Below are 24767 nucleotides of genomic sequence, written 5' to 3' on the forward strand. Positions count from 1 at the left end.
TCTTTTACCTGGGGTTTTTCTTTGCTGGCTGCCAGTAGGTTATTTTTAAGAATGCCTGAGCTTCCCAAGGGTACCAAACCTGGCCTGGGGAAACACTGAACATACAGGATGTTCACTCAGGCTTGATCCAATCTGCTGGAAGTCACTTTACACAAAGGCAAAGCAGGCAGCTGCCTGGGGTGGCAGAAGGATGAGAGTAGGGAAGTCACAGCTTCCAGTGCGGGCACAGGGATGCTCTGCGGCTCCAGGCTGGATCCCCACCAGCTCAGCAGGGGCAGCAGAGCAGATTGTCCAGGCACCCGGGCAGCTCAAGCCATCAAGGCCACCCAAGCTCTCTGGCCTGGGAGAAGACAGGGAAGGGTAGGTCCAAGACACACGTGCCTTCATTGCCTTCCACATCGCTGGTAGAAACACGAGGTTTCCTCGGAGTAGGTAGCACCAGGTGACCACGCTCTAGGGCCAGGGCCAGCCATTAGTGCCAGCCATTAGTGAGGCTCCAGCAGCAGGAAAGACATGTCCATTGTCTCTCCTCATTACAGCACGCTCCTGAGCAAACCAGGCAACACTCTAGCACCAGTGCTGGTACGAACTACCTGTGACTCACAGACCTCCCCTTTGAAACAGAGCATGAGCTGTTGGTAACAGTGTGAAGGGCAGTAAAGCAGAGCAAGCTTTCCATTTGCATGCCTGAAAAGGCTGCTTTGGAGGGGAAAATGTTGTTTGACGTTAACCATGCAAGACTTAATGCTAGGCGAAGAAGGATTTCTGCATATGGAAAGATGGCATAACACAATGTAGAAGGAAAGTACAGAAAACAGGGAACAGCCACTTGGTTTTGCAGGCTGACATCTATTGTTTTGTGCAGCAGGAAGAGTAAAAGAGCAAAAAAGCTTTCATTCCCACTTTTATATGTATAAAAAGTACAAGAGCCAATCCTTACTGCTGACTAATTAACTAACAATTTGAATGCCTTTGAGAAGCGACATCTGCATATTTAAAACATCTCTCTCGCACAGGCATTATCTGTAAAAAAGTTCTGCATGAAAAAAAATTAACAGTAGATGCCTTTTAAGGCTTCTTGATGTCCCCAAACCTTCTCATCATTTCAATCCCCCTCATTTCCCCTGTATCCTACATTAAATATAGAGAGCTATTTTCCCTTCTTTCAGCTTCTGGCAGCAATAATGAAAAAAAAAAAATCTTAAATTGTTATTGTTTTCTCTGAAAAGCCCCATGAATGCAAATCTATAAAAGCTGCCTCATGAATGGAAAAATCTTCAAGTGTCTTCTCTTTATATAGTTGCACTTTGGACAGCTGCCCAAGTGATAAACAGCCCTCTGTTCGCCTATCTGCATGGCACAGTCTTGCAATATGGTTTGAGAGATAGTAGGTTTGTTATAAGATAATGACTCCCTGGGGCACTAAATGCCACAAAGTTCAACTCATCTAATTCTCCCCAGCAAGATTAGCTGATGATAGCCACTCTCCCTGGACGAGTCCCGTTTGCAGTGCGCCCTGTTAGGATGCACCTGGCCGCAGGGCAGGACACAGCCTTGCCACACGACCGAAACAGGCGAGTAACGGCTTGTGACATCTATTGTGCAGAAAATTAAGTTGATAATTCATTTGTGATGCTACTTCAGCCTTTACCCCCATGTTATTGTGAATTTAGCAAGTATTCTAGGTCATATGTAGCTGTACTAATCTCATCGCAAATTATTACCATAGCTCTGCAGTAAATGCAGCTGGCTTAACGGCAGTGAGTTTCACAGCATACCCTTCCTCCCTCCTCCCAACAAAACAAAGTCACAAATGCAGAAAAATTCCTGCCCGTTTAAAAAACACACGGTGGTGAGCTATGCAAAGACAGGTGATGCAGGATTTAGTTTCCTTTGCTCTCATTACCCAGCCACTACGTCCAATGGCAAACGCAATAGCCAGTATGGTACAGCAGGGCTGAAGCCAGTGTCATATTCAGCTTGGCAGATTTGAAATGGTGTGAGGGCATCATAGGCTGCAGCGCAACTTAAAATCTTGGGCTTCCTCGTTTACTGTGCATGAACGCAGAACAAATAATTCACTGTGCCGTAAGACCCTCATGCAAACCCAGGGAATTCACTGGGGCTGCACAGTTGCTAAGCCAAGCAGAATTTAACCTATTGAGCTGCTAGCAAAGGGCAGCACTGTCTGGTATTTATGTAATTGTTTTCTTGATCATGCTTGAATGAAAAGCAATCTGGGAGCAGCAACATCACAGACCGTTTGGGGTGAGCTACGCTGTGTTTTCCAGCTCAACGTTAACCAGATTTTTGGGTGCAGTCCTGCCCAAGGGCTGCAGAGACTATGCAACCTCTAAGCTGAGTTGCAGGTGATGGCATTTCTGAGTGCCCTGCCGGCCAGCAGGGAAGACAGATGCCACCACACTGTGGGAGGTACCCAAGCTCAGGGAGGGTCCCGCAGCTAAACCTGGCTTGCTGCACTCTGCACAGCTTTATAAGAGCAAGTTTAAACTCTGAAAGTGAGTTGTATCCTACGCTCCACTGAAAACTCTTTGAAGGAGAAAACTAGGCATTCATTTCTGATAGGGTTACACATGGCAGAGCCAGTCTTGCGCTATTTCTCTATGTGTTCCTGGCTCACATGATCTTACTGTGACTCTTGGGGTATTTTGTTCCTCTTGAAGCCCCGCTCCTTGGGAGACAGGAGTACACAAGAATGTCCCTTATCAAAACAAAATGCAGAAAAACTATTTCCTGTCATAGACTAAAGCTCAAAAACCCCAACTGTAGAATTTCAACATGCAAATCCTTCAAAGTCTGTTTTACACTGATCTTATTTATGACATGCGATTGACTGACTGGCTAACGAATTCTCTGACTTTAAAGGCGTTCCTCTTCTACCAATATAGAGCACGCTTGCTCCTCTTTTCTCTCTTAACATTTTTGTCTAGGGTTGTAATCATTTTCTTCGGTTCAGCTAACCCCTCCTCTGATCTCTCCCTGCAGGTAACTTCAGGAGATGCTGCATTTCAATGATCCCAACCTGCTGGATGTCCAGAAACTGCAGCTGTGATAAACTCTGCTTTATAGCTTTTCAAAGATGTCACATTTGGCACAGACGTCCCTTAACCACGAGTTGTTGGTGAGTATCCTGGCAAAGTGTTGCAATGAGCTTGTTCTTTTCTGATGTTCTTCCAGCCACTGTCAGAGGGAAGATCCTAAGGGGGACTTCTCATATAGGGCTACCAAAGGGGTCGTCACCTTAGAAATAGCTTTACCTGTGAAACTAACGTGTATTGTAGCCGGTCTACAGAGGCCTATGCAAAATGATTTCAGAATGTCTGGGTTTCAAAGACTGACACTATGTTGTTGACAAGCACTCTTGTGGACCTCAATGCTCTCTAAGCACATTTATAAGACAGTGAGGTGATAATAAAGGGCTCCGAATGAATCGACAACCAAATTAAGTAACTTCATAACCACAAGTTTTGAAAAATACTGTAAAGCTAGTGCAGTGGTAATCAGAAAACTAGACAGGCTTAGGGAAATTAAAACTAAGAGTCTTTATCACATATGTCCTGGACAAAATCCATGGGTTATACTGACACAAAAGGCTTGTGTTGTTAAAATTTCCACATGTATAGTTTTAAACATACTGAAGATAAATAAAAGATATTTTAAAGATTATTTTACATGTAAGAAAGGCATAGTACTTACTCTTCCTCATATATCTTTCTGCAAAAGAGAAGAAAACAAAACATGTATTAGATTCGTCCTAAAAGGATTTATACAGATCAAGGGCCAGATTCTCAGATACACTTCAGTGACACAGAACAGCTGTAACTGGCCAGTTAACTTAGGTTTATGGTTGCTATGTGTCAGCAGAACTGCACAAAACAGCCAGAGGGTACTGGTGAATCTGGCCCTATATCTTTTTGAAAAGACAGCCCCAAATGAGAAAGGATTGTCAGAAACCTGGCTTTGGCTATAAGACTCAGCCTTGTCTTAACACTGTTAGAGAAGGAAGTTTGGGTCACTGTGCTAACAATGGTAAGTAAGACCAAGTCCTTAATACAAAAAATAAAATTAAACATGTCATTCTTACACTTTACATGCATTCCCATGTACTCTCTTTAAATAGAAATGTATTTCTACATGAGAAAGAATACATTTCAGCCTTTTAGGATATAGAATCAATGAAGCTGTTAAATTTTTTGTAGGCTACACATCAACTGAAACCTCTTCAGAGTAGGATGGTGTTGATACATATACTGAAAGCAGTAGGGATGTACAATTGTAGTTTGAAACATGCAAACATGCATATACAATATTCTCCTTATGGTATGAATTTACTCAAATGCAAAGGAACCAAAATGTCGTTCCATCTCTGTGTTAGGCTTTCCTGACATGACATCATCAGCCACTGCTTTTTGACTGCCTGCAGTCTTATCTCCTTGCCCACCAGTGCCTAACTGAGCATCTGGGAGCTGGTGCTTTCATTGCTTCTGCACTGTCAGCACTTTGTGTGCTTACGACGTCCCTCTGTCCCTGTAATAGTTGACCAAACTACTTCAGACTGAAAGCAGAGCAGGTAGTTGCCAGCATCCTTTTATTTATACCAGCTGCATTTCTTTGGCTAAGCTAGCAAACAACATCCCCAGTTTGCATAATCGCTGCTGAAACACAGGACTCTACAGAATTTGGATTTGCACATGTCTCCAAGGCAGACACCTACATTTTGGGATGGAATTTCTCCTCTTCAGTCAACAGGAGGAATAGGAATCTCAGCATGGCTAATTAAATCTGATTTGTCTGTACAGATGTGCAGAGTGCCACTCTCAAATTGCTCCTGATATAGAAATTGTTTTCACATGGCAGATATTACTCAGCTGAGGAACAGAAGCCCCTAATAACATTAGCCCATTTTAATTTTAAAATATTCTTCCAAGGAAAAAGAGATTATTTAAGAAGTAAACATTTTTCAAGAATAGTTGTCACCAGCCCCTGCATTTATTATGTCTCACAATGGAAAACAGCCTATAATTTATTTGGTAAAAATGCTGCATAATTTCATCCTAGGACAAGTATTCTCCAACCAGAAGTGACGGGCTAGGTGACCGCAGCCCTGCATTTGAGTGTGCACTTTCAGGTCTTAATATTTGAATTGGCTGCAATCTTTATGCACTGGGAAAAAACACAATGCACCAGTGCTTTTTTCATTGGTTCCTGTTTAAAGGCTAATCAGGAAAGAACAAGACAAAACAAGGCTTCATTGTGAGGAAGGCTTTGTCACTTCCTGCTAGCAAAGGCTACAACGGCTCAGCAGAAAATATCCTTTCTCCTCACAAATCCCAGCTGTGATGTTGGAACAGGAGCTCCTCTTGCTGGCTCTGGAATTCAAGTGGCAGCATCCACCCTAGCATGTTTGTGGATGTTATCTTTTGTCTTTGTTTCCATGTCCCCTTGTCTCAGCAGCAGAGATGAATGAATGACAGTAGCGGCTTCTCTTGATTAACCAGAAAAGAATATTGTAGGCATCAGCAACTAACACACCCCCTTAGGGGAGATACCTGGCCATCCATTAGCCTGAAAGCCTGAGTTTATATGAAAATCTGTTTCTTTCAACTTCCAGAGCAGCTAAAGCCCAAGTACCCTGCACATGTACTTTGTTACATATTTAATAACTGGAGACGTTGCACAAAATAAGCCTTATTTTCAACATAACCCATCATCAAAGGGAACATTTCATAGAATCATAGAACGGTTTACGTTGGAAAGAACCTTGAAGATCATCAAGTTCCAACCCCCCTACTATAGGCAGGTACACCTCCCACTAGACCAGGTTGCCCAAGGCCATGTCCAGCCTGGCCTTAAACACCTCCAGGGATGGGGCCTCAACAACCTCTCTGGGCAACCTGTTCTAGTGCCTTACCACCCTCAAAGTGAAAAACTTCTTCCTAATGTTCAATCTGAACCTGCCCTCTTCTAGTTTAAAGCCATTCCCCCTCGTCCTATCACTACATGCCCTAGTAAAAAGTCCTTCCCCAGCTCTCCTGCAGGCCCCCTTTAGGTACTGGAAGGCCTCAATAAGATCTCCCCGGAGCCTTCTCTTCTCCAGGCTGAACAGCCCCAACTCTCCCAGCCTCTCCTCATAGGAGAGGTGCTCCAGCCCTTGGATCATCCTCGGGGATTTCTCTTCTAATGTTCCTCCACCACTCTTTCCAGATTTCACTTGGATATACTTCCCATCTCCTAAGTCTTAACACATCTCTGCAGACTGATCACTAACTGGGGTGTGGTTGAAATACCTGTTGCTGATGTAAACTCCATTATTTGTGATAGTTTTACATCTCTCCTACAAGCATGCAGCATGGGCCATTCCTGGAGCTGGAGCTAGACTTCTGATCTGAAAGACTGTGGTGCATTCCCTCCTGACAGCTCTGTGTGATGCTTTTGGGAAGGTGAGGGGCAAGGGGATTTAGGGGTGGGAAAAGAAGCACTCTCCACGGAGTGGATGCAGTGGTTCCTGCTGCAGCAGGAAGCCACACTGAGGAAAGATGGATCCATTATTCTGCAGCATCCCCGGTTCTCAGCACATTTTGCCGAGGGGCTGGCACTGGAGCCGACGGCACAAAGCACTTTCCACTGTGGGACCTGGCAGCTTGCTCCAATGCTGATGGCTCTCAAATACCCACATTGTGAAGGGTCCAGCACCACACAGCTGCTTCAGATCCCTGGGGCCTTGCAACAGGGGCCCAGAAGCACCAGTGCATGCGAATAGCTCCGTTACAGGCTGTTTTAATTCAAGCAATAGAATCGCTGAAGATGGGGGCAGCATGTTTCCTGGGAGCCGGGCAAGGTGTTCCCAATAGCCCATGATATGATGCAGCACTTTTTTGCCAGTACGGGGCACTGAAGCTAAGGGAAGAACAACCTTTCTTGTGCTATTTTTGGCCATCTTAGAGAGAAAGAAATCTAATCATGGCCCCTGGCTTGTCATCTTTTCATGAAAGCAGCATAAGCCAGAGCTCCCAGCAAGCCTCATAAAACTCCGGATTTAGAGGGGACCTTTCATCTACATCCATTTAAAATGTTCCCTGCCAGGCAACTGACTATGGATGGAAATCAACATTTGAAAAGATCTTACTTTAAGGACTGTACACAGTGTCTTAAATGCTGCTTCAGTTCTTCATCCTTTTCATAGGATTCCAGCATGGTGTGTGCATCATCGTGGCGATAGCAGTAGATTTTATATGTGTCTTCTAGTGGGCCTTTAATCTGCAAGAACACTTCCCCTGTTAAGGAGAAAAACAAAGCGTGTCAAGCCAGACAACAGCATCTCAGAAGGAGTTTTATTATTCCACCACATTAGCCGTGAGCTAAAAAGGCTGGCTTCCACTTTACTTCCCTTAGAAACGATCTTGCGTGTTTATGTGCATTATTTATTACATGTATTTCTCAGCTGCTCATCTTTGTCATAGCCAGGCACCATTATATCAGTGTTAATGCACAAAAATTCCCTCAGGAAAAGGCATGAAATCTCTATGCCCTGCACCCCTTCATACACAACCCCCTAATTCACTGCCCCACCTTAATGCCCCTTCAGTGGAAACCACACAGGAGAGCTTAACTGTTAAGGGGAGACCATTTTTGTGTCACGGGCTGGCAGGAGGAATGAATGTAAGCCTGTTAATTTTCCTTTTGATTTTTTTTTTTCAACTGAGTATGAACTTAAATGGGTTATAACAGGAATAATGACTCCATCTCCCATTAGCCATTTCACTTTTATCTGTTTTGCAAAATCCTGAAATGGCAACTGTTATGGCCCAGAATAGAGATTTTTCTTCACATGACAGAGGAACAACCTCCACCCCTCTCCTAATTAAATAAAACAACTACGGATTACAGCCATAGTATTTAGGTTTATATACAACTGAACAGGAAAACATTTCCATTTCCAATCCTCTACACCACCATTTTCCCCTAAAGAACAGTTGGGAATTTTAGAGGCATTAAAGTAGTCCTGCGCCCATTTCCTATTTAATTCTGGTGCCTAATTCTCTCAGCCTAAAACTCCTGTGTCGGTTTCTGTGTATGCAAGAAATATTATCCGAGCGGAGAAGGCATGCTTCATCTCTTCTGCTGAGATATTAATTCAGTTCTTACACCCGTATGTAGCAGTGCCCCGATCAGCATCCTTGAAAATGCAAATAATAAACAACAGCAACGGTGAAAACTCCTGTCTCAGGCATTTACTGAAAATTACATCTATGTGGCAATCAGTCCAATGTTTTATAAACATTCCTGTTGAGTTATAGCAATGATTATTAAAGTTAAAAGCCGAACACCACATTAATTGGGAGCTCTCTATTCATTCACAGAGTGAGCGCCAAGCTGTCAGGCACACAGACCGGAGTGGGCTGTTTCATAATACATTGCATTGAACTGCTCCGTCTTAAAGTGAAAAATGATTCAGTTACCACAGTAACACAGCTCTGGGTTTTTTCCCCTAGCAGCGAAGGTTAACCGGGCTGTCTAGTGCATGTTGGCTTCAAGGTGCAAATAAGGGAACAACAATGATAGAGCTAAGACCACATGAGTTCATTTTAGTTACTGTAAGGCCACAGTCAGAAAAGCACCGGCATCCCATAGTTAAATGCTCTTTAGCTGTCTGTCTCCTCTGTCTTGTGCTTAATGCTAATGCTGATGGCTACCAATGCACATTGCACCCTGACTTTCCCATGAACTCTCTATACAGGCCTTTATTAGCCAACGGTGTAAAGGGAAACCTTAACAAGCTTTGTCTTGATCCTGCTCCCTTGGCACCTGATTCTCAGAGATGCTGAGCTCTCACAATTTTCACTAACTTTAAGCGGAGCTCCAAGTGCTTAGCACGGCCCATACTATGCTAAGCCCTCAAGAGAGATTACGTTTTCAGTAGCGAAAATGCAAGCTATAGACTTACAGCTTATTTCAGCATATACTGGAGGCTGGATGGCTGGATATTATCATTCTCTTCTCCAGAATGAAAGAGATGAGCAAGATCCGTTCACTGATGTATTGTGCCACAATGACACACACTTTCATTGATGCTCAATGATGAGAAAAATTACGTGCTGATTTCACAGATAGGGCCTTTTAAAAGCAAACAGATTTCTTAAGCCTAAAGTCCTTCTTGGTTCTGAGCCATACGGAGTGAATCAGATGAGCTTCAGGTATATCACTGTGGGAGCTTGCTTTATGGACCAAAACCACAGAGTATTTGGGCACAGCTTTAAAAATACGGAGTCTTTTGCGCACTCTGACAGATGCAAATCTGCATGATGCCTCTTCTTAAGTGTCGTGGTCATCACTCTCAAAGAGAAAGTCCTAGGCTTCAGTGACAGAAACATTTTCTGCCTGTGTGTTTCAGTGCTGCTTCCTGGGTGGACAGCAGTGGGAGAGGGAGGAAGAAGGGGTCTAATAGCTAAAGCCAGGGTGAGGTTGCTAAGTCTTCATATTCCTCCGTATACAGTATTCGGAGCAGAGAGGAGAAAAAATACAGGAGAGAACTAGACAGGGTATTTAACCTTAGTGGCATCTCTCAATCCACAGGAACAGGCTACAGCCAATCTGAAGTAAGACCTCCTGAAATGTGTAGTATGATACCAGGTCCTTAGCAGCAACTGTTTTGCTCTACAAGTCTGCTCCTATTGGACATCACTACTTGTCAATGTGAACATAGCATAAGGTGTGGAGAATGTAGTCTAAAATAAGACATGAATAGGAGCAACCACATTGTTTTGGTTTCAAAACAGTGAGTTAGCAGTTCTCCTCAACCTCACCATGACTGGGTTACCTTCCAAAGCAAGATATTTCAATGCAAGATGTTTAAATACCATAAACATGATAGAATACGATGGGTGTGTTAAACATTCTCACCCTGCTTTTTCTATAGACTGGCTTTAAGAACTTTTACACTGATTATGAAGATCTTGAAAACAAAATTATTACCTTGATGTACTTTTAGATGATGACAAACTTACTAACTTATTGCTTAGAGTGATGCAATTATTCTCCCTGCTTTTGTCTCAGCCTTTGGAAGAATGTCTCACACCTCACTTGCCATCTTTATCCCTGCCATAAATTAGACAACTCTGTGATCCACAATTCCATGCATTTTCATGGTTCTTTGGCTGATTCTGGAGAAATACACCCTAATAGATGGATGAAATTGTTTGTCTTTACTTCTGGATGTGGCAGGGAACTAAAAGGATGATTCTCTCAGCTGTGAGAAAGGCACTTCCTGCTAGAATAGAACATTGCTTATTAAGGGTATGACTCATCATGGTGCACTTTTATTGAAATACCGCCAAACAACACAGTCACATCAAACTATGTTAAGCTGTTGCCTTGGCAAACCAGATTGAGACGTGCTAGAATGAGTATTTTTCCCAAGCCTCATATACTTCAATATTATGTTTCTTAGTCAAATGGCAACCGATAGTTTTTTACCTCATTATTTGCGAGAAAAGAGGTCCTTTCTCTAACACGTTACCTGTGGTATGTGGTCAGTTCAGGGAAGAAAGAACCTCTCTGACCTCTGAATCATGGCTGGAAGTTTTTTAACCTAAACTGGCTGACTTTGCACTGAAGCAAATTAAGAATTCTCACCTGATCCCTTAAGGTGGATGACCTACTGCCTCTGGACTGAAGCAGCAGTTACGGGAGAGCTGATGCGTGTTAACTTCTTAAGCCTCTCTGGCTGTGCCAGAATGTCAAGTGAATAGATCACAGCCTTAACATTCATGGCCTGACCTGCAGAACGTGTGACTGTTGTGACATATCCAGGGCCAACACATTTGCTGAAAATGTCCATGATCCCTACAGGCATTCCTGCACAGATTCCCACAAACATAATATCAGTTACAGCTTCCTTGCCTTTACTGACCACGTCCCTCTTAAGCACACTTAATGACCTCTTACATTAATTGTATCACCAGTAGATACGTTTACAATGTTTGGGGGCATGGGGGGTGGGGTTGTACGTGTTTGTTATTCCAATCATTTTTAACGCTTTTCTTGAATGGAACAATTATGAGTATGCAACATAAGAGTTAGTGTAAGCATGAGCAGAGTTAGGTAGGCAATATCAAACTAGATGAAAAGGATATTATCAGTATGTGGCATAACTCAGTGCTGCAGTTTGTACTCATGCTAAACTCATTCTCTCCTTCCTTCCTTCTCCTCAACGTCCAGATGGATGGAAAAAGACCATCATGATCATACAAGTACAGTAGAGCAACTGGACAGGTTTCACATGTCACTTTTCCTGTGTCATTATGGACAGCTTGTAGCATGTTAGCCTCTGGGAGTGGTACTAGTTAAGTCTGATGAGGGTAGAGGACAGGAGAGTGTTATGTTTATTCTTTGACGTAGCTTTGTAGAACTCAAGAGGACAGTAAACATACCGATTATTTGCATGGGTGGTTCCACATCTGTCGTGGCTTCTTCCAACAATGACAGCAGTTTGGCTGATACTTGATGGACCAATTCAATGTTGCTAAACAAGCCATCCACGTCAAAGCGAGCAATCTAATGGAATACAAATATTAAGCGGCTACTGATGAAGGATAAAGAAGGACATTGTGTATTACAGACCTTCTCTTACTATGCCCTGAGTGTTCAACACTCCAGGAAGCACCACTTCTGCAAAACCTCATATAAACATCCTCCTTGTGACTTCAAGGACACATATACAGTTTTCAGATTAGTATAATGTGGTTGACGCAGTTAACAAAGGGCATCATATCAAGTGCTTTTAACCTTATTTTGAACTATTCCTAATCTGAAAGTGTTTACCTAGGAAGGAAATAAATATTATCATCTCAATAAAGAAAAGATCCTCAGCTGGCTTTAAAATGTTTGTTTACTTTCCCACTGAGGAGAATAATAGTTGACAGTGGGTTTGATTCCCTAATTACCAGTTGCTAACAGAGGCCGCTACATAAACTGAGACCTTGGCGCTTTGGTGCCAGTTACCAGCTACAAAGACTTCCAGATGGTGGTACTATTTTCAGTTAGTTGTCCTATAAATCCAAAAATAAGTCAAGATCATATCCTTTTCACTAAAACAAACACATTTACAATTCTGGGTATTAATATAACCTAAAGAACTTCCTACAGAGCCTGGGCGCACAATATTGTCTTCAGTGAACTGCATTAATTTACACCAACAGAAAATTTGGTTCTGTGTCCCTACATTTTAGAGCCCGTAAAAAATTTCCAGGACACATACTTTTCATGCAGGAGTTATTTATTTCCTTGCATAGTGGGGCAATAGTTAATATTCGGGGACAACTGGAGATAGCCAGCGGTAATGTGCTAATACTGAGAACAAAGGCAAGACTGATTTTGACATCCATCTCTCCATTAGAAACAGAATTGCTGAACTTATATAGCAGCTTACCAGATGCCAGGAGGATCAAATTGCATGCTATTGTAACAGAATCAGAAATATACTGTCAGTACTAATGCAGTTAATGTCTTTATAAGTATTATAGGGGCTAAAACATGTTTTAGCCATTTGGAAATAAGAAACAGATTCATTGCTAGGTCAATCTTCTAAATGCTATCCTTCTCTAAACACATTACAAACTTTCAATACAGTAGTTTATCTGAGAACTAGCCTTAAAACCATATAACATTCTTGAAAGCCTTTCAAAAATGCAGAGGTTATTAAATTAAGACAGTTGTAATCACTAAATTACTTTTCCTGTATACATCTAGCACAAGACTTCTGACCTCTGCTCCAGCGCAATGCCTACATAATATTTGGAACTACGCTGTGCATGGACACTTACACGCGTTAATACAGTGACAAAGGACAGAATCGAAACGTGTTTTCAGTTGGCTGGAAAAGAGCAAAGGAACACAGCACGCTTGTCAAAAATCTCAGTGAGTTCAACCAGGGAATACTCTTGCTCCGTGTTGGCCAGGCTCGGGAGGGAGTCAAGTGGAGACTACTTCTAAACTGATGAACAAGTGAGGAGGAAGAAGTCAAGAACTCCTTAAAGTAATGCCAGCAGATGCCAGCTCTTCTGAAAATGGGTTGGAACAAACTCTGACAGAGTTTTAAGAAAGAAAAAAGATCCTGCAGGAGCTTAAACAGCACAGGCTTCAGCTGGCCGCAGCATTTCCCAAAGAGGCAGTGCCAATGTCATCTGAAGACACTTTGGCACCTGTATTTTGTCGCCAATTTAATAAGAAATCCTACATACATAATACTTGGGTCAAGGTCTGTTTAAAATTATTTTTATTCTGTATTAGCAGCAGCTATCATTTGTGCAGCCTCTGTGAATGTTATGATGCAGGCCCCACAAATACGAATCTTTCTCTGGACAACCTCTTGTATTCCCAGCTTTCGGCTGCACAATTTTTCTACAAATTGAAATACTGTTGAGAAAAAGGTGCTCTTTGAAGTCTCATCTGAAAAAGAAAATGGATATCATTGGCCTAATAAGAGCTTTTGCCTGAAAGATAGTTTATGAGCTTTCCTTCTTAAATGTACCTTTTCTGTGTAGAATGCAAATTTCTGACGTGCTCACTGGTCTGTCAGGCATGGTATTTCTCCACCACAGCTGTCTGAAAGGCTGGATAAAGTTATCTTTACGACTGAATTTAACTTTGATGGGGAGGTTCATGCCATTCCAGGTTGTTATCATGGAAAATACTTGGTTTTATTGGTTTTTACTGCTTTTGGAGGCGCCAGTAAAGGTCTGCCAGGGCATGTACCCGGGTTATAATTACAGAGCAGTATGCTGAGGAGGAAGCTGCTATTGCAGCCCATGAGCAGGGATATAGCATCCAAGCAGCCCTCTGAGCAAGTACCTTGATGCAGGCTTTATGCAAGTGTAGCACAAGTGTCTGCAGCATATCTGACTTCCCACTCTCCTCGTGAGAGCCCTGGCACACCCTTTTCCGGAAAGCCAGCTCTGGACCTGCTCCTGGCACCTTGTCACTCTCATGCTGACACTTGTGCTTGCATTAACATCAGCTGCAAGCAGAACGTGGGTGAGTTGAGACCTTGACGTCACCGCCTCATCCTCCGCCCCCAGCACTCACCTGCTTGTTTCTCAGAGGCTGAATCACTTCCTTGATGCAGAGATCTAGGTCGCTGATATAGTCTTTCTCTGTCTGCATGAGTTCTGCAATGATTTTCACCCTTTTGGCCATCATGCGTCTGCTAACATGTTCTTCGTCCTCCTGCAGTGAAGTGGCAGGGGTTGAGGATTCCATCTGCGGAGCCATTTTTTCTATTTAAAAGAGAGAGATTTCTGAGGAGCATCACAATACCATGTGCTCACTGAGCTTGCCCTGCAAGGCCAAGGGGGAATGTAACTGTTGCCTGTTGGAAACTCCCAAATCACCATGGGGGCAGGAAAAGATGCATAAGAAATGGCAATCCCAGATCAGACCGAGTGTCGTCCCATCTCCCTCCTCTAAAAAGTGGACACAGGTTTGGGGAAGGAAACCATCCGTTTGGCAGTAAGGGGATAACCCATCATTAGGTCCCCAGCTTTGATGTTATGCATGTGGGCAGAAATTTTCCATGGAGCACAGGAGAGTCTGATCCTTGTGACACTTAAATTCAAGGATAGCTGATGCCCTTCTACTCCTTTGAAAACACAGTCTTGGTCTGACATCTATTATGATTTGGAGGATGGGAGAAAATGTGTTCCTATGGAAGAAAAAGGCTGTGTTTACCATAAATAAGCTTCACTGGAATAACCTTTGCTCTGTATGATGTGATGTTGAGTCTTTTCATGGGAGGCTGAGTGCTGTAGGTACTGGAAGACAAACTTTCAAATGAACACAATGTTACTAATGATGGCAATGAAGCCTGTAATCCTGTTTAAAAATATTTCTTTGACAGAGGCAAAGGAATTACAGGAGAATATGGGAAAACTTTAATGATCAATAAGAAACATTTCTTGGAACAACAGAGACCATTGGGATCGGGACGTTCTTAACTATTTTTCCATACTTAAGACCTAGAATATCTAATTTGTTCCAAATGCATAGAAATGCGAGGGAGTCTTCTACAGATAAGTAATTTACGTACGCTACAGGACCTGCACACAACCTACTTATGTCTAATTATGGTCTTCCCTTTGCTGGTTTGTAAGCATCCTGCAGGCATCCATGTCAGCTGTACAAAGGGCACCGAATTTTATCTGTGTACACTGACAACCTGTGTTTTTCATTAGGAAAAACATACATGCACACACACAAAACAAAAACAAAAACAAAAACCCAAAACAACGTGAAAGATTTCAGAGGCTATTCTGGTGTTTTTCTGCTAACCACAAGATGGTGCAGAGCACCAACAAAGATGGACATATCATTACCGCACTCATCTCTGCGTTACCCAGGTCATGCTTTGACAGCATGGGCTTTTATTGCTGAGCGGTAAAGGACGGGAATCTGCACTGAGGATCGGGCTGCTACACCTTCATGTCAACTTCTTGCAGGGAGCATAGTGTATAATGAGGCAATAGCAAGCAGTATCTGATGCTTTGCTCGCTGATAGCCAATATTGAATACATTGCAGTTGTTTGAGCTGACTGTCAAGGGCGAGGTCATGAGTGCTCAAGTGAGCGTCGAACAGTGTGCAGCTCACCAGTACACCACCAGCCAAGGCTGTAGATGATAACCTGGAGCTGGACTTGTGGGAAAACCAAGCAGCTTTCAGGAGAGAGGGCTTTGAGCTATTTTCCAATGAGAGCTGTAAAATGTTGTAAATCCAATGTATCGTCGTCCCCACCCCTTCTACAATTACACTGACCACTGATATTCAGAAAGGACAGTATTGTTATTAATCCTTCTCCCATCAGCTTTTCTAGTGATACTGACACGACCGCAGCTAATTTTTTAAATAGCTGCTTTTGGAACTGCACCTCTGTGTCTGTACTGATAGTTTTAAACAGTGAGGACAAGGAATCCAAACAAACTGGGGAGGAGGGGCTGTTTTTTCAGCCTTTTTTCTATTTAGATGTACATTTTACCTTTGAGTTTTTAGCCTTGAAGTCTCTCTATAACACAGGCATAAACATTTTGTCCTCAAGTTTGTACACAGACAATAAAATAGAAACACGATGAAGATGTCTCCTCTCTGCTAGGCTTGGGCTATCAAAAGAATTTTAAACTGAATGTTGCCCTAGTGAGTCTGTGCTGGCGTGAGTGCACAGACTGCATAGGAGCTCACCCTGCTGCAGAGCGCATCCACCAAAGGTGCTGTGTGCTGGAAGAAACAGACTCTGCCCTTACTTTAGTGAGGTTGAAGCCACAATTGGTACCAGTATCACGCCACAGTTCCCTCTGAGTGATTTTCTGCTAGGGCTGCAGAAATGAGACCACCTTGCCTGCTGTTTATGTGCTAAAATGGCAGGTACTTTTTCCTCTAAAAACTTACACTATGTAACCACACTTATAAAATCACAAGGAACCATATGAACAATCCATTTCCGTTCCAGTTCTGCACCAAAATCAGCATTTTTCTTGAGATTGGGTGTGAAAATGTTTGCACGTGTGTGACTGCATATGAGAGTTCAGGACGACTCCTGAGAAAGTGCAGAGAGGACCAGACGTCCTGGAAGATCTCAGAGGCGTCATTTCATCTCAGATGCAGCACTGTTACAATATCAGATGGAGTTTGAAGGTAAACACAAGATGCTGTGCAAAAGAACTTTCTAATCTTTTATACTGGTGGCAGGGGAAGGCATTATATGAGCAAAATAAAGCCACTGTATCCCACTTCAGGCTTCAAGTCACAATCCCTCGAGAGGCTGTTCTTTCAGTTTATGTCATTAGATCACCCTGATCAAATTTGATTCTTGAGTTATGTCAGGGCTCATCTATTATCCTTATTGCATGATAGATAATAACGCCAGGAAAGAAAAACCATTCTCAACAGGAAGAAATAACCATGAGAAATATCAGGTAGATGCTGTTTCCTTATAGAAAACATGTTTTTTAATAAATGTATCCTTTTGTTAAAAGTAATATAATTTTCCATTTTCACTCAATACGTTCACTTTTTCATTTCAGGCATGTCTATCTCTATAGAATGCAACACCAAGATCCTGAAGTGATGATTACAGCCAAAACCTGTGATTTCATGTTTGGCTGATTGCTTTTGACCAGTTTGAGAACATTAGTAGCTTGCTGAAATTCTTGTGGAGTAACTGAAACTTTAATGAATGCACAAACAGCAAGTGCATATCTGGAATATAAGCAGACTCGTTTCTACCTGGTAATGTGTACCAGCCCCAGAATGGTTCGAGAGGGAGGATTAGCAGCAAGAGACATTGCTGAGGATTAACTGGTACAGCAAGAATTTGGTCATTTGTCCTTGGAGATGCTAGGTTTAGAAAAAAGAAAAAACTGTCTGTTGAATGTTTTATTAGACAGCTACATCTTAAGACCCATTCACAAAAAAGTAATTGGTACTTTTAGTAGGCATAAAAATGTAAAGAAGAAGGTAGTGTTTGCAATTGTTGCTTTGCAATGTCAGTTATCTGCAGGAGTCACCTTTCTGGAGAACTTTGCTTTGGAGAGGAAGGCGACGATACTGTTTTTCCAGCTGCGTATTGAAGTACACGGCTCTAGTTGCATGCAACAAGAGGTTCAGTACGTGATGACATGGACAAAGCAGCCACACATCTTACAAAAAGTTTCTTGCACGAGTGAAGTCTGAAAATATCCCCCAGATAGATAGAGACATCCAGCAATGTAGTGAGAGTATGGAGGAACAGAGCCTGCAACATACAAATCATCAGCTCTCTTCTAGGCGCAGGGGAGGTATTGGGGGATCCACAGCAAGTAACCAGAGAAGCAGCCAGAGCAGGTCTGCAAGATCTGTGCATGCAAATTTCCCTGGCTTTCCCACCTAGAGAGTGAGCAGCTCCCAGAGGTCTGCTCTATCCATCCTTCCTCCCAGGTAATATGCTCAGGTTGGACACTAGGTTTGCCCTTGGGGACGGGACTCAGGTTTCTCTCCATCTAATGCTTTCCATCTGGAAGTGAAGGTACTGGCACAGAATATAGCAACAGGTACAGTGATGTCGGGGCATGGAGAGAGTAACAGGCCTTTTCATTACTCAGGTAGCGTTTGGAGGACACTAAAGCAACGCAAGTTCTACACTACGTTGTGCAGATACAGGGATTTTGCCTGGCACAAAGGAGCTGCGAAGGCATAAGTTATCAAGGTATAACAAACAAATTACAGCATTACTGTGTTTTCATGTGTGAAACCTAAGTCTCACACTACCCTAGATAGAATTATTCCTCTGTGAAAGCAAGTCCTCAGATAGCCTGTCCCCTCAGATAACCTAGCGATTACACATGGCAATGTACACCAGCTTTTATCAGCTGGATTTGGGAATGAAACGCAGGCAGCCAAGTTCAGAAATGGTTGCTGTGGCAGCTTTCCTCTCACCCCTTGCATCTCCCTTTGCACCGTGGCCCCGACTCTGCCCCTTACCACCCCTACTTCCACTGCGGGTGCCGGGAAGGCTGCGGGGCACAGGGACACTGGGATCCTTGGTAATGAGGGAGTCTGAAATGGGACAAGCAGTGGGAAAGGATGGAGTGTCCCACTGCGTGTGGGAGAAGTGCATCACATGAGCTAACACACAAGGAGTTTTACTCCAGATCCCTCTCCCCTTGTGAGAGACCACTTCATAGGGGTGTCATCATAGTTTTGCACCAGTGCAACAATATGGTGAAAACATGGTGTGAATTAGATCCGCTGAACTCCAGGTCAGGCATTGAAATACAAAAGGATTGGGAGAGGGTTGTGGAAAATGCCTTTTTTTCTTTTACTCACAGATGCACATAGCAGCATTGCTCAGCAGCGGGTTTGTTGCACACGGGCTGCGAGTTACACATGCAAAAAGCCCCTTTTCTGAACACAGGAGGAGGAGACAGCAGGACCGGAATGACCTTGCACCAGTCTTCCTGGGCGACAGGTTCACTCATAAAGTCTGCATCAGAGAGTTCCTTGCAATTAGGTCATTCAATCTTTGATCATTTTTCTGTTCCATAAGGTGCAGAAAATATTTACATTCAACACACAAGTTCTTTCTTCAATTCCTTGACAGCAGACTGCTTTAATTATTATGTGTGCTGACAGGACTACAGAGAGATCCCATGTGACCGCGGTGGAAGGGAAGAAAGCTTATCATCAGGTGACAGAAGAATGCCCTTATTGTTAGCGCCAATACTTACTAATAAATCTTTCCAGTGTGTCATATGCCTGTATAAATATACCACTCCTGTGGCATTGAACTAATATGTTAATAAAGTAAGAAGCAAGGAAGGGCTGCATCTGAACCGCTTCCCCTGGGACACATGCGCCTCAAGATTTGGCACTGTGAGCTGTGTGACCCCCAACGCTAAGTATCCCAATTAACAAAACATTTGCTAATATGCTCAGAGAAGGATCCCTAAACCTCCTTGGGTCCCAGCCTTCACTCCTTTACCCTGGTTGCTCTTACTAGTTATGCTGCAGTAGCTCCTAAGAGTCCTAGGCCACACGGCAGGACTTGATTGTGCTAAGTGCTGTGCAAACACAGCAGCACAAAATGGATTCTGTTCTGAAAAAGATGAGCTCGCTTCCCAGCCTGGCTGCCACTGGAATAAGTTCAAGGAATAACTCCAGCTTTATTGCAGCGCAAGTTAACAGACTTAGATCCTCCGAGCTTACATTTGCACAGGAGAAAATAAAAGTATTTGTTAGACTGTGATTTCTCATCACCGGGCACAGGGGGGTATTTTCATCAAGCCATCTCCTCCACTTCAGGAAATAATCCGGACTTTTACTCCTTACTTCAGCAAACCAGCCGCTCCAAAGATCAATACATTTTTGCAGTGAAATAGGATATTATCTGCATTGAAGTCCATAGAAAGTTAATCAGTAAGTACAGCGCAAAGCAAATAAGGAACTGGGGAGAGGTGCGGAGGATCTTTACTCCCGGCGGGAGGTGCCGAGAAGCTGCGTGCATGGGCAGCCCATGCAGGGAGAAGCGATGCGCTGCGTGCTGTGCAGGCAGGGAGGAGGATGGGGTGGAGGAAGGTGCCCTGCTTGTGGTGGAGGGAAGGGAGATGAGTTGCCTCTCTGACTGGGCTTTTGTATATCAAGGGGTAGCAGCTGTCCGGGGAATTTGTATAATTTTGCAGGTTTCTGCATCATTTCTGGTGTCGGTTATTTCTCTATAACTACATCAGACACAGGCAAAACGTGAAATTTGGGGTTCAGATACGAGCTCTGAGGTAATATATTGTGGTAGTTGTGTGATTTGAATCACTATCTATTACAGGTATGTCGCTGATGTATTTTAAATTGAAGTATATGCAAATTATTTAACAGTGCAGCTGACCCATTCACAGCTAAAGTTATAAGGGAGTTAATATGCAATAGATTTGTAAGACTAAAAGTATTTTCAAAACATGTATTGTCTCACTGAACACTGCAAATGCGATCTCTGATTCCTTCTGGAAACCCACCATTTTCTATAGCTTATTTTTCACACCAAGCATAAGTTTGGTATATGATTATTAACAAAAACCAACAATCCGTCCAAAACCTAACAGACAATGAACTATGTTTTAATTTCCTTTTCATGATCTGCCCATATTGGTTGATAGCATCTATCCCCACTATACACTGTATCTTAATCTGCCCTGACCTTGCAAATATTTATGTGCCAATAACTACATCAAGCAAACTCCTCTTACCGAAATACTCCCAGGTTCTCACAGAATGGTAGCTTTAGGTTAATTTAAAGAGTGCTCCCAACATTAATGCAATACATAGATATTAATAATGTTACTTTTACAGCTGCTACTGAGGGATTTTCACTGTAGAAAAGAGACCAACTCCTACCAACTACACAGGTACAGATAATACATTCGAAGAGAGCTGCAATGTTTTTGCCATTGCTGAAGGACAGTAGCAAGTTCTTCATTCCTCTTGAAAGGACGTATGTGCAGGATTTTCTAGTGAACATGGAGCAGAACACTGCATAGAAATATCACAGGAGCTGCGTCTTAGCTTTTATAATGACCCTTGATATTATTTCTGCATCTACCACAGATGCTACTGAATACACCTTCCTTAAACCCATTCTTCCTTCTTTAGGAAAGTGATGCTTCTGTCCAGTTGATGGAGAACTATGGAAAAAAAAAATATATATGTCTTGATCGAGGTATTTCTGGACTTATCCAAGAATGCAGCTGCAACTGAGTTCTGGATGACCGCACGGCTCCATCACAAACCTGACATTTGATAGCAATCAGCTTATTTTCCCCTATCTAAAATGGGGCTGCAGGCATTTGGTTATCTCGCAGGATGAGTTGAAATAGATGCACTAGCGCTTGCCAAGCTCTCTGAGAACATAATGGTTATTTTGCATCTTGTTTCCTTTTTAAAAAGAGTAAAGCGGGGAGGTGTTGCACGGCCATTCACACCAGATAAAGTACTGAATAGATGTGTCTAGTATAATAATTAACAATGAAAATGCTTTCTTGTGTTTTTAGTGAATCCTTAAGTTTCAAGTGAAAAACACTTGCAGAGGTTTGCACCTTTGACAATGCTATTGTGCTCACGTTTGTAGGCTCACAGAGCAAACAACCTTCATTACCCTGGAGATGTGGGTGGTAGGCTCCCTTTCTCACTCACTCTTTACAGCAAACATTTTGGATTCTGTATAAAACAGCAAAACTTAAGAGAAATCCAGGAACAGAAACTGAATTCTCAGGAGTTTCTATGCCTGACTGCTTGCTCACTTGTTTTGTTGTTTGTTTGGGGTTTTTTTGTTTGTTTGTTTGTTTGTTCACAGGCTTTTATTTGGGGACCGATATTTCTAGCACACTGAGCTGCACTTCTACTTCAGAGCTGCTGGAAATGGCTGGGGAGGCAACAGCCTGGTTTCTACTCAGGGAACCATATAAAGCACACAGAGGACGGGAAGGGCCCTGGACAGATGTCTCACCCGTGCCTCACCTTGTGTGAATGCGCTGCAACGCTGAGGTAGGCATTGCAGTGCAAAAACGGCTTGGTCCCCATGCTCTGCCTAGATTGCCTGCCACTAGCAGAGGTGGGGGGTCCTCCAGCCTCTGACTCTTGGCTTCCCAGTCCCGCTCACGAGGAATTCCCTTCTGCAGGGCTTGCTGCAGTTTTACACAACCTTCTCCGTGCTAACACCAACCACAGTTCTGCTGGCTGTCTGTTAGAAAACATATTAACAGGGGACTATAGAACGAAGGGGCAACTAAACACAGAGCTTTTCCTCCAATTCATATGGGAAGCAAGTGCAAATTATTACCATTTGTATCTTTTTGCAAAGTATTGACCATTCTAGGGAGACTGGAGAGTCCCGACCTGGTGATACACAACAGACGGTTTGTTTATATCACCAACAGATCTGTTGGGTTTTCTTACCAAGAATGGAGAACTCAAAAGCTTTGTGTCAACAAAACCACTTCCCTCACCTTGGAGTAAGCTGCTTTGCATCCAAGTGCTAGTGAGAAAAATGAAGAACATAAACATAAAGGCGTACAATCATTGCACATCATCAGTGCTGGCAGGTAACACATTAGGTCTGAGATCCATGATCATTATGCTCAGATCCAGGCACATCTAGCTCAGCAAAATTTGATCCAGATCAGACCTTGGCACACAAGCGCACTTCTTTCTATTGCGACTGTAAATACATTCATGGGAATTTCTGCTGACTTTGTATTTTCACTCTGAGGACAGGCAACTTCTAATCCAATATAAAGCCTGCAGGTACCTTGTTAACCCCTCACTGTTTTTCTTGAACAAACGTGAGCAAGCAGAGTGAGCCGACACCAGGCCAGTGCTTTGCAATGGGTGGCCACGGCAGTCTCAGCTGCTGGCAGGAGCCGTAAAGCTGGATTTACCGTCTCCTTGGACTGCTGCCATAAACATAACCTCATGCTCTGCCACGACTACCTAGGCTTCCCTGCCTCCTTTGCTCCTGATTTTAAACAGGAGAACGTTCATGGCAAGAACACACCTGACACGAAACAGAAAGATCTCATGCTTTTTGCTGGGTACCGGTCTGATAACCTTGACCTCACCTGGGCAACCCCCTTCACGAGTAAAAAAGCGCTGGTTTGGTGGGATGTGTGCCAGGAGCTTGCCTGCCCAGCCATAGCGATCCGTGCTTGTATCCTGAAACTCCCCCGCCAGATCCCTGCAGCGCGTGCCTGGCTTAACTGACAATTTTTCATCTTCTCATTGATTAGCTATCACAAGGAAGGAACAGCATAATCGATGAACCGCTCTGTTGTTTTCAGCGCATGCAGCCCCCATAGAAATCCTATTATTTTTCAGGTTTATGATTTTATTTTCTGCTTTTATCGTCTCTCTGAAGGAATGCTACTTCCTAATTAAGTGCATCAAAACCATAATACAGCAACCCAAAGTAGCTTCCTATTTTATTTCCCCATAAAGGATTATTGCCACAAGAGTGACTGTCATTAGGCAGTTATATCACTATTAGTAATACATGCTTATATTATAATACTACTCAAACCCCACATTTGTGATGGGACCCTGTTGTTCGAGACCCTGGAAACCCACAGAAATTCATGTTTGTGTTCCAGAGCGCTCCCAGAAACAGCCATACACATTCTTCATGTTTTTCCTCAATTTGTGGGATCACATTTAATTTTTGATTGACAGGCCCAATACTGACATAATTTGCCAATTTCTGGTCCAGATGCAATTTGGTTAGTTGAAAATAAACCCTCTCCATAATGGTAGAACTTGAATCAGCATATCCATCAAAACACGCATTTGGATGTACTTCAGTTCAGGCTCGTACAATCTGAGCAACAGATAAACACAGTATAGATCCTGGTATTTTTAACTGAAAGAAAAAACTGCCCTTGATGCTTCTAATTAGTTAGCATATACCCCACTTGGTATGACAGCCCAGCCAAAGACAGATAGGATGGAGCCATCGTATTTTCACATTACTGTTTGCGTTGCAAATGCGCGCTGGTGATGAACGAGAAAGATCCCAGTTGCATACAGATTTTGCAGGAACGCACCAAACCCTTCGATTTTGCATCCCGTCTACACTACAATGTCTAGAAAAATTAGGGGAAATGTTTCACACCCTGGAAGCAGGGGAGAAGGGTGAGAGGGGGCGATTTCTCGCTCAAACCGTGAGTGCGTGGGGGCAGAGACTGCCATTCCCTTCTTTACCCCAAGGCTGCAGCCTGGAGGGCGTTGAGATATCACCCCAGCCCAGAGCATCCCTCGCAGCAGGGCACAAACAAGTTTCCCCTGTACCTTGTAATTTCTGACTGTACTCTGTCCTGTCGGACTGACTCCTCCTCAAGGTGCCGTGGTCCCCGGCGGCGGTGGTGCTCTCCACCACGGGTTCCGTCCGTCTCCTCTCCCCCATGTACAGCTTGTTCCTCAGCAGGGCCAAATTCCTCCTCCTGCCCCCGACACCTTCCTTCCCTGGACAGTCCGTGCTCGCCATGCCCAGCCTTGCTTGGTGGTGCTGGTGGCTGGGGGGGGGGGATAGCTTGATATTTAGGGAGGTGAACTCGCTGCCCAGCTGAAGGCTGGTTGCTTTGGGCTTGGTTTTGGAGCAGGGCTCCCCAGGGTCCCCAGGGCCCGGGCTCAGCCCTGCCACCTGTGCCGGAGCAGCTCCACCCCCGGGAAGCTGACGCCCCAGGCGGTG

The 24767-nt window shown here is 43.5% G+C and overlaps 1 protein-coding gene across 2 annotated transcripts in view; it reads right to left on the reverse strand.

Moving 5' to 3' along the window:
- The window catches only part of ARHGEF38 (Rho guanine nucleotide exchange factor 38), a gene marked incomplete at both ends in the record, with an annotated part of 36302 nt that extends 11739 nt beyond the window's left edge, over positions 1-24563 (reverse strand). For both annotated transcript variants that reach the window (XM_082482189.1, XM_082482188.1), the window contains 5 exons: positions 3718-3735; positions 7148-7295; positions 11451-11574; positions 14104-14294; positions 24368-24563. In XM_082482189.1, coding sequence (XP_082338315.1) covers positions 3718-3735; positions 7148-7295; positions 11451-11574; positions 14104-14294; positions 24368-24563 — 677 coding nt within the window. The remainder of the gene's footprint in view (positions 1-3717; positions 3736-7147; positions 7296-11450; positions 11575-14103; positions 14295-24367) is intronic.
- Between the last annotated feature and the right edge of the window lie 204 nt (positions 24564-24767).

Source organism: Vanellus vanellus, assembly GCF_965231255.1.
Source record: "Vanellus vanellus genome assembly, chromosome: 4".
Classification (NCBI taxonomy): Eukaryota; Metazoa; Chordata; class Aves; order Charadriiformes; family Charadriidae; genus Vanellus; species Vanellus vanellus.